Genomic DNA, 12,720 nt, shown 5'->3' with positions numbered 1-12,720 from the left:
CTGTGAGTGTGTGACTGCATAGAGTACAGTGACTATTAGTACAGATTTTTGCCATAATCTTGAACCCTCAAAGATGCCAGTGGTTTTACCCAGCATTTCTTGTGTAGCATCAGTGCAAATACAGTGCAAACAAACAAATGACATCTTCGTGTTATTATAAAAATAGTTTTGACCTAGTGGGTTCCCTGAAAGAGGTCTTAGAGACCCCCAGGGGATTTGTAAACCAACTTTTGGAACCTCAGAGCTAGAAAACTTGTGAGTTCTGTGCTAACTTTAAAATATTTGTAGGTTAGTGATTATAGTAATTATCCCTAGGTTATGTGTGAGATTGTAATGGATTGCAAATATTATAATCCTCCTTGAATTACAGTGTATGAGGAAACTTGTGCCTCACAGTTTTATAGGTTAGTGAATCTAAATGAAGTAGTATAAAAACTTGATTTCTTCTCTGATTAGATGAGATAGTTTACAAATTGTATTTATTATAAAGTGTTCGTATATGTTAAATACTAAATGAGCTTCACTCAGCTGTGTTTGTACCTCTCTGTGACCATTATTGTATTTTTGTCACTCTTCTTCCCCTTGTTCCTTTGAAGAACCCCCAACATGTTCTCCTCAGCAGTTTACTTGTTTCACGGGGGAAATTGACTGTATCCCTGTGGCGTGGCGGTGCGATGGGTTTACCGAATGTGAAGATCACAGTGACGAACTCAATTGTCCCGTATGCTCAGAGTCCCAGTTCCAGTGTGCCAGTGGGCAGTGTATTGATGGTGCCCTCCGATGCAATGGAGATGCAAACTGCCAGGATAAATCAGACGAGAAGAACTGTGAAGGTATCCAGAATTCCTCCGTGCCTGGTCATACAGTCCTTTTTCCATTAAGTTATTTAAAATTCAGAGTGTTGTTTTGGCTCAGTGGTAAATTGGGAGTTTTCAAGTATACATGACCATATCCTGTCTGAATATAGTACCATGTTCCAAGTTGTTTTAATTCATTTCACATGTATAAGATTTATACAGATTAATAAGCTTTGAAAAATTGAGAAATAGGAGATGAGGCTGTCAGTATGTAGAAATAGTCCCTATATCCAATGAACTCTGAATTAGTGGATTTATTTATTACAATATAAAATATTTCAGAGTCTTCTCTTTCCCTTACTAACACAGTAAAAGCCATAAAGTTCTCTAGATTTCTTTAGGGTAACCAACAAAATTATTAGTGAAAGAGGAAATTTAATGTGAAGAATAAAATAGGACATTTCCTACTGGATTTCTTTATCCACTTTTTTTTCCCTTTTTCCCTCTACCAGTGGAACTCCCCAGAGAATAATGTTTCCATTATTTCTAAAAATCTAATTTGTTTTTCATTTACATGCAGAAAGTACCTTTTGACTTCTGCAAGAGTTTGACTTTCTTATGAAAACTGTTTGCATTTTGTTCCAGTGCTTTGTTTGATTGATCAGTTCCGCTGTGCCAATGGTCAGTGCATTGGAAAACACAAGAAGTGTGATCATAACGTGGATTGCAGTGACAAATCAGATGAACTAGATTGTTGTAAGTAGTGCTAAGATCTTGTAAATTACTTGGAGAATTTTTAAAATACTTTTTTCATTATGTGTGAGGTTTATTTATCAAGATTTCCTTATTAAGTAACAAGTATTAATATTAAGCTAATTATTTGTGGCAGGGATTTTTTTTTAATGCTTTGCTTTCAATAATTCCTCAAACACAACAATTTTCTTACGCACAGAAATCTTCACAGAAATATTTAGTAAAGCACCAGAAAAGAATAAATGTTTTACTACACCAAAATTATAAAATTCTCAAATAATTTAGATACATGGAAATTAATTGGTGGTCTAAACTTAGTTTCTGAACGTTAGTTCCACGTTTAACTATCTCTGTTTTCTTGAAGTGTTTCTATCAGTTTCTCAGTGGCTAGAAGACTTCAAGAGCTTTCTTAAAATGTAGCCTAAGGGTACTTTGGGCCAACATATACCCCTAGACTTTGAGACCCTTGGCTGAACAACCTACAGTTTCTATAAAATTCATAACTATTGACTAATGCCCTAACATACAGTGTATCACAAATTGATAAGCTTAATTCTGAATAGAATTTAGCATAAACCAGGTCTACCCTGTCAAACTTATTTGATAAAATTTAGACTCATTTAGGACTCATTTAAAAACTCTTTCATCTGTAATGATGACTTTAAGCTGGTATTTTTACAAAGTTCAAATGAAGGCTGGGTGCAATGGCTCACACCTGTAATCCTAGCACTTTGGGAAGCCAAAGGTGAGAGGATCAATTGAGACCAGGAGTTCAAGACCAGCCTGAGCACATAGTAAGACTCCGTCTCTACAAAAAATAGAAAAATCAACTGGGTGTGGTAGCACACCCCTGTAGTCCCAGCTACTTGGGAGGCTGAGGCAGGAGGATAGCTTGAACCTAGGAGTTTTAGGTTGCAGTGAGCTATGATCACACCACTGTACTCTAACAACAGAGTGAGTCCCTTTCTCGAAAAGATAAAAATTTTAAAAAAAAAGTTCAAGTGGGATTACTCAATTAAGACAGAATCTATTCATTTATTCAACAAAGCATTAGACACTGCTATATGCTGAGGATACATGATACCTGCACCAAATTTCTCAGAGTCCTCTATAGTTGAGGTAGCAGTAAGAATATAATTTGAATCCTAGCTCCTTTCCCTTACCAACAAATTATTTGTTCTTGTTAAACCTTAGTTTCCTCATCTTTAAAATAAACATAATGATACTTAGGCTGGTGACTGTGAGAAAATTAAATGATTTAATGTATATATCATTTAGCCTGGCAAACACATAGCCTGGCTCATAGTAGGTACTATTGATAATAAACTGTGATAAGTAATAGGAAAATTGCTGTAATAGAGATCTATGCAAGTAATAGTATAAAGGAGAGAGTATGAACTTTTTATGAACAAAGATGGAGTTGATCAAGGAAGCCCCCTTAGAAAAATGGTACTTAAGATCAGGTGTTGATCAATGAATAGTGTTTGTTATGCAGATGAGGGAAGAAATTGCATTCCAGGCAGAGGGACTATACTGTTCAAAAGCAGAAAGGAATGAAACACATCTTTTGAAAACTGCATGTAAATGGGACTGCCAAAATATAATGTATCTCTTGAGGGGTTTCAGCAAGAGAGAACATAGTTAGAGGTAAGGTCATGGAGGACTTTGCTCTTCTTCTAAAAAGTGTAGGCAATATTCCATTAACAATGGAGAGTCATTTGAAATTTCAAGAATAAGACTAGCATGGCCAAGGGAATACAAAAGCTGTAAAGCAGAGGAGTTGGAGGTGGTAAGATTATAGGCAGGGAAATTTATTAGATTGGTTGCTTTCAAGCTTCTTTTGATCACATCAAGATGAATGCAAAGATGTGGGTGCATGCATAAAACACCAAAAGTGTCACACAACAGTATTTGCCCATATTATATAGAATACATTGTGATATTCTCTGTTTTATTTTTGTAAATGCTGGTTGCAACCTACTAGATCATTCTTTCTGCTAATGACTTCTATCCTGTAATTTATAAAGGATGCTTTTGGAGTTCAGGCAGAAGATGATGAAGATCTAAATCAAGAGGAAGTGCAGCAGTGCTGGAAAGGAAGGGATAGATTTCAGAGTTATTTCAGAAATAGAATACAGAGGAGTTGGCAACCACTTAGATATAGTTTATAAGTTTTATTTGACCCACAGGTGCCTCATTGGCATCATCAGTCAGGATATATAGCAGGGACTGAAAACTGAAGTGTACTATGCCATATCCTGGCTGCAGGTGTAATATTTGGGTGATGAATGTTTTTTGTTAATTTGTTTTTGTTTTTAATTTAATTTAAATGCCTTTAGGCAGGCATGCACCTTACAGTTTGCCACAGGCCCCATCACTCTTCATTGTCCTGTAGTAGACTACTTCATTCACTTATGATCTGCTTTACCCCTGGAGTCTAAAAGAAATGACAGATGATAGTAAAGATGAATTCAGTTTGAGATATGTTACATTAAAGATACCCATTGGATACCCCATTGAAGCTGTTCAGGAAGTTGTTGATTATATGGGTCTGTGGCTCAGGAGACAAATTTGGTGCTCTTCAGTTTGTTGATGATAATTAGAACTGCGGCAGTGGATGAAACCTCCCTGGAGAGTAAGCAGAAGAAGAAAATAGTAAATAATAGACAGAACTCTCTGTACTTAAGAGGCAGGCAGAAGAGAATGATGCCAACAAAGGTAGCAAAGAAAGAATAATCAGAAATGGTAAAATGAAGAGAACAGTGTCTTGGAAGGATATTGATCAGACATTTTTGAGAAGCAAACAGGAACCAGCATTGAATGTATGGAGAGATCAGTGAGATGAAAAGTTTATTGAATATGGCAAGTAGGAGAACTTTGACCTTGACTGAAGCAGTTCCAGTGCAGTCGTGAGGGTGGAAGCCTCATTTCAGCGAGTTAAGATGTGATGCGGAGACTAGGTATTGAGGGTAGTGAATGTAAACTATTCTTTCTTGAAGCTTGACCTTAGAAAGGAATAAAAACAATGGCGTGGTTGCTCACAAGAACTAAGGAGAGTCTATGCCTCTGGCCACAGACGAAATTTGTAAATGATGGTCCCTATGTATTATGTAACTTAGTGATGCCATGTTCAGTCATTTCTTTCATATAATCTGACAGAGGATGAGTTTAGCCGTGTGGGATGGGAGATTTTGAGGTAAGATGAAGCAGAAAGAAGTTTCTTAAAGGACCCGCAAATGTGAGATGTAATTTAACTGTTCAGAATGGAAGCATTTTCCTTCTGAATAGAAGAGTAATGCTCTAAATTTGATAAGCCCATTTGCTCTTTCCCTCTGCCTCGTAAAGCCTCAGGTAGCTCAGGGATCCAGTGAAGGGAAATACCATGGGCAAGATCCTCCTGCACTCCGGCCTTTCTCTGTGAGTCCTCCAGTAATCAAGTACTGGAGACCTAAGTTCCTCGCTCTCAGGCAGCGAGACAGCCTGAAGGCAGCAGCATATTAGGTCTGAGAGCTAGGCTCATCTTTAGTTCCTAATTTTCCTTCACCTGGCCTAATTGTCACTGTTCACATCTAAAATCTAACACATGGCCAGAACTGCTTTTGGTTTCTTCACCATTCCAGGTAAAACATCAAGTGTTTCAGGCCCTTCTGGCCCTGAAATTTCAAAATAACCCTGTTGATTTTTGTGGTGTACAGAATTAAGTAGAATAGATTTTATCTGTGTATGTATTATATTTAAAGCTTTTCATGGTGTTTAAATCTATACTTACCATCTTCGTTTCTATCAATTTACAATTATACTTTCCAATCTATTTTATTTCTGCCTTCACTTAAGGGTAGTTCGTTTTGATTCCTAATGATGACATTTAATACATATGTCCACGGGGCATGGTGTATATGTATTCATAAAAAAGAAAAATGTTTATGAGTTATCTTCATTAGGCTAAAACTTCACATTCTACTAGCAAGCCCTCTTTTTGATCACTATTTTGAATATGCAGTTGTTTTTCCATAAGATAATTGTGCTGCATTCTCCATTTTAGATCCAACTGAAGAGCCAGCACCACAGGCCACCAATACAGTTGGCTCAGTTATCGGAGTAATTGTCACCATTTTTGTGTCTGGAACTATATATTTTCTCTGTCAGAGGATGTTGTGTCCACGTATGAAGGGAGATGGGGAAACCATGACGAATGACTATGTAGTTCATGGACCAGCTTCTGTGCCCCTTGGTTATGTGCCACACCCCAGTTCTTTGTCAGGATCTCTTCCAGGTGAGTTAAGACTGATCCATTGAGAGTTAAGTCTTAGGTCTTGACAAGACTGCCAAGTTCCATTATAGAAACAGGGTACTGCCTAGAGTCAATTTCAAAGTAGATTACTTTGGGTTTAAAAGATTATAAGAGCACTCACGCCTGTAATCCTAGCAGTTTGAAGGGGGCTGAGGCAGGAAGATCACTTCAGGCCAGGAGTCAAGACCAGCCTGAGAAAGAGTGAGACCCCGTCTCTACAAAAAATGGAAAAATTAGCTGAATGTGGTGGTGTGTGCCTGTAGTCCCAGCTGCCTGGGAGGCTGAGGCAGGAGGATTGCCTGAGCCCAGGAATTTGAGGTTGTAGTGAGCTATGATGATGCCATTGCACTCTAGCCCAGGAGACAAAGCAAGACCCTGTCTCAAAAAACAAACAAAAATTATAAAAATAAGTGTTCTTTTTAGCAATTAGCATCTTCTCTTTACACAAAAGGCCTTAGATATGGTTTGGTAGAAATTGCCAAAAGATACAAAGCAGATACATATACAAGCTCCAAGCCCTTCGGATTGCACTTCTGGATGTACTTTACGGAACGTGAATCAGCCAGCCATTTAGTGAAAAGAGTTATAAACCACAAGTTCTTTAGGTTCATTACCAGGGTACCTCAGTACTATTGAGCCCAGGAATAAAAGGAGGCCAAAATGTAGATAAGATTTCCTTCAGCCAACAAAGATCTATAAACAACTGGGTGATAAAAGGGAGGAATTATTTACTGTCTTAAGTTTTCTCCTAACTTTGCAAGATGACAGTGAAACTAGGGCTAGTTTAGGCATCTCCGAGTAGCCAGAAGTTTTATAATTGAATCGATCATACTGCTCTAAGTAAAATATAGCCTTCTTTTTAATATTTTCTGGTGCCCTTAGTGGAAAGAAGCCTTCCTTTTAATGAATATGGAGAAGGAAGTGTGCCTGGCAAAAGCCCTCTGAAAATAGGAACTTACTCTGGGTGTAACTCTTAAGTAAACAGACATGGTTTTTAAGCTGTTAATGGTAATGTTTCTTTGTTGCCATACCTATTTTCAGCTAGAATTTGGGAAGCTACTTGGGAAAAAATAGAATTTCTTTAGCATTGGTAGTTTTGATTCCAGCAACATTTGTATTTAGTAGATGAAGAAATACCTTACATATGTTGTGTTTATGCCCTAAAAAATGGTTTTTGTTTTCTTTTGAATAAATCTATTATTTAATCTACCCTGTTTCACGGCTTCCACCCTTCAGGGTCCTTTCTCATTCAAATCCTCCAAAAGGTTGGAAACCTCTTATTTTGAAGACTTCTGTTTCTACCAGGGAAGGGAGGAGGAGGTGGGAGCTATTCTTGGCCTTGTTCTCTGACCAGCTCTCAATGGAAGCATTCATTTCTAGAGAACATTCATTTCTTTCTCCATTAAATGTTTTCAATTATTATTAGGAAAAGAGGGCAATAGTTATTTTAAAATCAGACTACTTGACTATTGGTATTTGTAAGCCTGGTGTTGAATAAAATTATTTTGTACATTTTATGGGTCTTATTCATTTTCAGTTTTCAATCCTCCTTTCATTTTAGGAATGTCTCGGGGTAAATCAGTGATCAGCTCCCTCAGTATCATGGGGGGAAGCAGTGGGCCCCCCTATGATCGGGCTCATGTCACAGGAGCATCATCAAGTAGTTCTTCAAGCACCAAAGGCACTTACTTCCCTGCAGTAAGCAGTCTATTTTCCTTTGTTTTTTACTTTGAATGCTAAAAATATACAGGATCTTAGATTTTGAACTCATTCAGATGTGGCTGTTCAGTGATGGTAATGTAAAAATCATTTTTGAATATAGAATTTAGGCATAAAAGTCTCAAAGAAGGATTTGCCACACCCACCACTGTGCTCATAAATCTTTCTTTTAAGTTTACTGTGTAATAACCAGCATATTTGAAAGCACTAGCATTGATTTCGTATTTCAGGTAAATGTAGAACTACTGAATGGTACCTCTTGAGAGATGAGGGGTTTCATTTTATGACCTCCCAAAATAGGAAACACACCTGGAATTTCTCCTAAATCAGTAATTTTTCTGTAAATATTTACAATTTTAAAAGACCAGAACCTAGCTTCACTGACCTTGAAGCAATGACTTATAGATTACAGATATCTCTTCATCACTTTGCACATTTTAGCTATGATGAAATTTTGTCTTAGGGAATGAGGAGCCACAATCCTAAAGTACTTTTTGAGGTCAGTTCTTCGGAAAGCAAGAATTGTGCTAATAGTGTAATGGAAAGGAATACTAATAAGGATGAAGGAAGAAAAGTTGAAAGAAAAAATAGTCTCTGTCTAGGGTAGACAATTTTTATTTTACTATTTTAACTATTTTTTCTTTTAGATTTTGAACCCTCCACCATCCCCAGCCACAGAGCGATCCCATTACACTATGGAATTTGGATATTCTTCAAACAGTCCTTCCACTCACAGGTCATACAGGTAATACACATCCTTCTCTAATATAAGTTGAAGTATTTATTAGAAGTAAGTTGTACCCTAGTTGTGGACTTGAGGTAACCCCAAATGAGTAGATGACGGTGACCAGAGAGAGAATAGCCATCTTGTCTTGGTATGCTGGCATCGCCCCTACCACAAATCCTTTCTTTTCAAGTATTATACATTTTTTTAAAGAGAGTCACAAATGTTGGCTTTTAGAATAATAAAGCCCCAGGCTTTGGTAGTATTCTGAGGAAAAGTTACCCCACCAGAGTGACTGATTTCAAAATAGGTTACCGCTCAGGTTAAATTTGATTGATATTCTAAGAATGAAAAATTAGGTAAGATAATGGTTCAAAGAATTGTGAGAGCATAAAAGAGCAGGGATATTAAGAACACAGAATTTAAGAGAAGTATGTAAGTTGAGCCCTTGCTTACATATGTTATTATGATCTGGAGTAAAAGATATTTCATGTAGTTGCATGGAATAATCAAGACTGACCAAAGTAAATGAAATGTATTTGTAAGTCAAAAAAGGAGAAATGATGCCTTTGCGCTAATTTGTGAGTCTGTTACACGGAGTGTTGAACAGGTCAAGTATTCTTGTGTCAGGTTTACTCATCCTCCCTCTTTGAAAGGCCAACAGCTCCATACTCTCTGTCTAAACACTGAGTGCCCAGTGTTTATGAGCATCCCTCAAGTGCCTGTTACTTTCTAGAGACGGTGTTTTCTGGCATTTCAGTCAAATTGGCCTGCTGTAACCTTATACATGTATAGAAATAAAGTGGAAACCACTTAAAGTATTCAGAATTCTCATTTCAGTTTTATTATAGCCTTGGCTCTGCACTGGTTTTTGTTTTTGTTTTGGTTTTTTGAGAGAGAGTCTCACTCTGTTTCCCAGGCTGGAATGCAGTGGCATCATCATAGTTCACTGCAATCTCTAACTCCTGGGCTCAGGTAATCCTCCTGCTTCAGCCTCCTGAGTAGCTGAAAGTACAGGCACATACTGCCACGCTTGGCTAATTTTCCTATTTTTTTTGTAGAGATGGGGTCTCACTGTTGTCCAGGTTGGTCTTGAATTCTTGGCCTCAAGTGATCCTCCCACTTTGGTCCCCCAAAGTACTAGAATTATGGGTGTAGAGACTGTGCCTGGCCTTGAACTGATGGTTTTTATGATTTGTTGTAAGTTGCTTTTCCTGCTACAAGTTTGTTCTAAGAGGCCAAAATAGAAAAACAGAAACATGAAAATTGAAAAATGAGAAAAAAACCTAAAATTTTATTTTTAAAAATTAATTTTAAAATTCAAATTGAATAAAACTCTGATCAAAATAAACATAATAACATCAAAAGCAATTCTCGTTTAGTCATTTTCCATGTCTCAAATTAAGCTGAATTTCTTTTTCCTCTGAGTCAAAACTTTTATCATTTGTTGAAATTTTTATCTAAACTAGGACATACAAGAATTTTGTTAGTTCAATTTCTTTCTTTCTTTCTTTTTTTTTTCCACAAAAATGGAGGTATTTGGACTTTTAAAGGTTGAGGTAAGAAATTTTACCAAGGCCTGACACCTGATTAGACAGAAAGATAGACTAAAAAAACCCAGAACCAAACAAAACAAAACCATGACATCATGCCAATGTTGATAGTAGTAGCAGCCTTCGAGAACCTGCTCAGCAGGTCATGTAACTTTTGGTCTTCTGGCAGCTGTTTCTTTTGAGGCAAGCCCAAGTGATAGAAAATGGTTTGTGTCCTGGGATATTATCTTATGGCTCTGTATATCACTCGGTATTTTTTGAGTTGTTATATCCGGATTTTTTTTGTTTGCTTTTTGGGATTTTTTTGAGCTAGGGTCTCACTTTGTTGCCCAGGCAAGAGTGCAGTGGCTTCATCATAGCTCGCTGCAACCTCAAACTCCTGGGCTCAAGTGATCCTCCTTCCCTCAGCCTCCCAAATAGCTGGGATTACAGGTGCATGCTACCACACCTGGCTGATTTTTCTAATTTTTTTGGTAGAGACAGGGTCTGGCTATGTTGCTCAGGTTGGTCTTGAACTCCTATCCTCAAGCAATCCTCTTGCCTTGGCTCCCAGAGTACTGGGATTACACGCATGAGCCACCATGCCTGGCCCAGAAATGTTATGTTGGTTTTATCTTTGCTCTTATCCCTACTCTTGTAGTCACTTTGATGAGAAATCTTATGAATAAGTCTTTGTTTTGGATAAATATATGATTAACTTTACCATATTTAGAATAAAAAGGTATAAGAAGTTACAAATAGAAGCAGGAATGACGGAAAATCCAGCACTTTGGGTCAGCTCTTATTTTCATTAGTACGTTGCTTTATTTCCAATGCCTTTTTCTTTTGCCATGCTACATGCTTAACAGCTATAGATTACTTGAAAAGATAGATAAACAAGTGTAGGAAATAAATTAGGCCTCTGATATAGATATTAGAAAATTAACTGGCCCTACTTGAGTATTTAAAATTGATCATTGTGATGTTTAAAGCTGCTCTTATGACATTATACTTGTCTATACACAGGGAATGAAAACTATTTTCCCCAAACCACAGCAATTTCCCTTTACTAATAGTAACAGTAATGGGATAGATATGCCCCTTAGGCTGTCTACCAAAATTCAGCCTGGGTTATACAATATTTGAGTTTTAAAGAAAGAAATGAAGTCTTCAGACATCATTAAATTAATTATTCATCAGGTAAATTATCATCAGGAGCAGTTAACGAATGTTGAGGGAATGCTGACATGTTTGAGTAGTATAAATTATGTAAAGACCCAGTCTTCTCATAGGTAATGAAACTACAGAAATGGCTCAGGTCTGCTTTGTAAACTACATGCAAAATGTATGTAACAGAGATTTTTCCAAAGGTGACTAAGTACAGCTTTGAATTGTCCTTTTTTATTCTGTGACACAGTTTAACTTGACTATAAAAAAGCACATCCAGAGGCTAGATTGGGTTCACCCCTGCACTCCAGTCATTTTTGCTTGCCTCTAGTTCCATTTTATTTACAAATGAGAAAATATATGCTGTCTTCCTCTGCCAATCTGCCACTGAAAACTGCCTCTTGGTCTGTGCAGATTTAAATTGCAAGAGCTTATTGTTTTCAAAGTGAAGTTTGCATCTAATATTTCCGTATTCTGATAGGGAAAATCATTTTTTTGTAAAACTGACTCTGTTTCTCTTTATTTTCTCCCCATACCAGCTACCGGCCATATAGTTACCGGCACTTTGCACCCCCCACCACACCCTGCAGCACAGATGTTTGTGACAGTGACTATGCTCCTAGCCGGAGAATGACCTCAGCGGCAACAGCCAAGGGCTATACCAGTGACTTGAACTATGATTCAGAACCTGTGCCCCCACCTCCCACGCCCCGAAGCCAATACCTGTCGGCAGAGGAGAACTATGAGAGCTGCCCACCTTCTCCGTACACAGAGAGGAGCTATTCTCATCACCTCTACCCACCGCCACCCTCTCCCTGTACAGACTCCTCCTGAGGAGGGGCCCTCCTCCTCTGACTGCCTCCAACGAGAAAATGTAAATACAAATTTGGTTGAGATCTGGAGGGGGGGAGGGAACTATTAGAGAAGGATGAGGCAGACCATGTACAGTTAAAATTATAAAATGGGGTAGGGAATACTGGAGATATTTGTACAGAAAAAAAGGATATTTATATATTTTCTTAAAACAGCAGATTTGCTGCTTGTGCCATAAAAGTTTGTATAAAAAATAAATTTGTACTAAAAGTTTTATTTTTGCAAACTAAATACACAAAGCATGCCTTAAACCCAGTGAAGTGACTGAGTACAAAGGAAACAGGAATAATAAAGGCATCACTGACCAGGAATGTCTTGGCTTTATTGATACCAAAAAAAAAAAAAAAAAGAAGAAGAAGAAAAATTAAATCCATCTCAGAGCAGCAAACCATAGATACTTGGAAGTAGCCAAATAGCCTTCATGTTCATTAACATTTGAGGGCCAACAAGTTAAGAAATCACGAAAGAAAAAAAAGGAACTAATACTAACCTTGGACAAAGGGCTTTTTCTCTATGAATCCATCAATGTTAGTGAGGGAAATAGATACTTATAAAGATTCACTCTGAGTGATGCTGTTTAGGAGAGATCGGCTGTCTGGTAAGACGCCGGGGGGCTGTGTGCGTGCAAGCCTTCTGTCCCTACCTTAGGATCCACACCTCTGTTACAAATTATTTTTTCTCTAGGTACGTTCACTTCGTTGCCTCCCCCAGCAACTTTGTAGGCCATTTTGCCAGGATACCGTGATTTATTCAACCCTTTTATCTGAGGAATTAATTAAATGGAATTTTCTAAATTAAAATTTGATTTTAATATTTCTACTAGCTCCATTCCCCAGTAGGCTTAGCTCTTCAATTTGCTGTTTT

General features: G+C 37.6%; 1 protein-coding gene across 1 annotated transcript in view; it reads left to right on the top strand.

Moving 5' to 3' along the window:
• Positions 1 to 12,347, top strand: part of LRP6 (low density lipoprotein receptor-related protein 6) — a 189,547-nt gene extending 177,200 nt beyond the window's left edge. Inside the window, exons 18-23 of the mRNA XM_012655785.1 lie at positions 597 to 833; positions 1,443 to 1,553; positions 5,593 to 5,823; positions 7,403 to 7,539; positions 8,208 to 8,305; positions 11,523 to 12,347. Of these exons, the coding sequence (XP_012511239.1) occupies positions 597 to 833; positions 1,443 to 1,553; positions 5,593 to 5,823; positions 7,403 to 7,539; positions 8,208 to 8,305; positions 11,523 to 11,817 (1,109 nt within the window). The 3' untranslated portion in view covers positions 11,818 to 12,347. The remainder of the gene's footprint in view (positions 1 to 596; positions 834 to 1,442; positions 1,554 to 5,592; positions 5,824 to 7,402; positions 7,540 to 8,207; positions 8,306 to 11,522) is intronic.
• Positions 12,348 to 12,720: the final 373 nt, after the last annotated feature.

Source organism: Propithecus coquereli, unplaced genomic scaffold, assembly GCF_000956105.1.
Source record: "Propithecus coquereli isolate 6110/MARCELLA unplaced genomic scaffold, Pcoq_1.0 Scaffold487, whole genome shotgun sequence".
In the NCBI taxonomy this organism is placed as follows: Eukaryota; Metazoa; Chordata; class Mammalia; order Primates; family Indriidae; genus Propithecus; species Propithecus coquereli.
The sequence above is the reverse complement of the archived record's forward strand: the minus strand, read 5'-3'. Positions and strand labels throughout refer to the sequence as shown.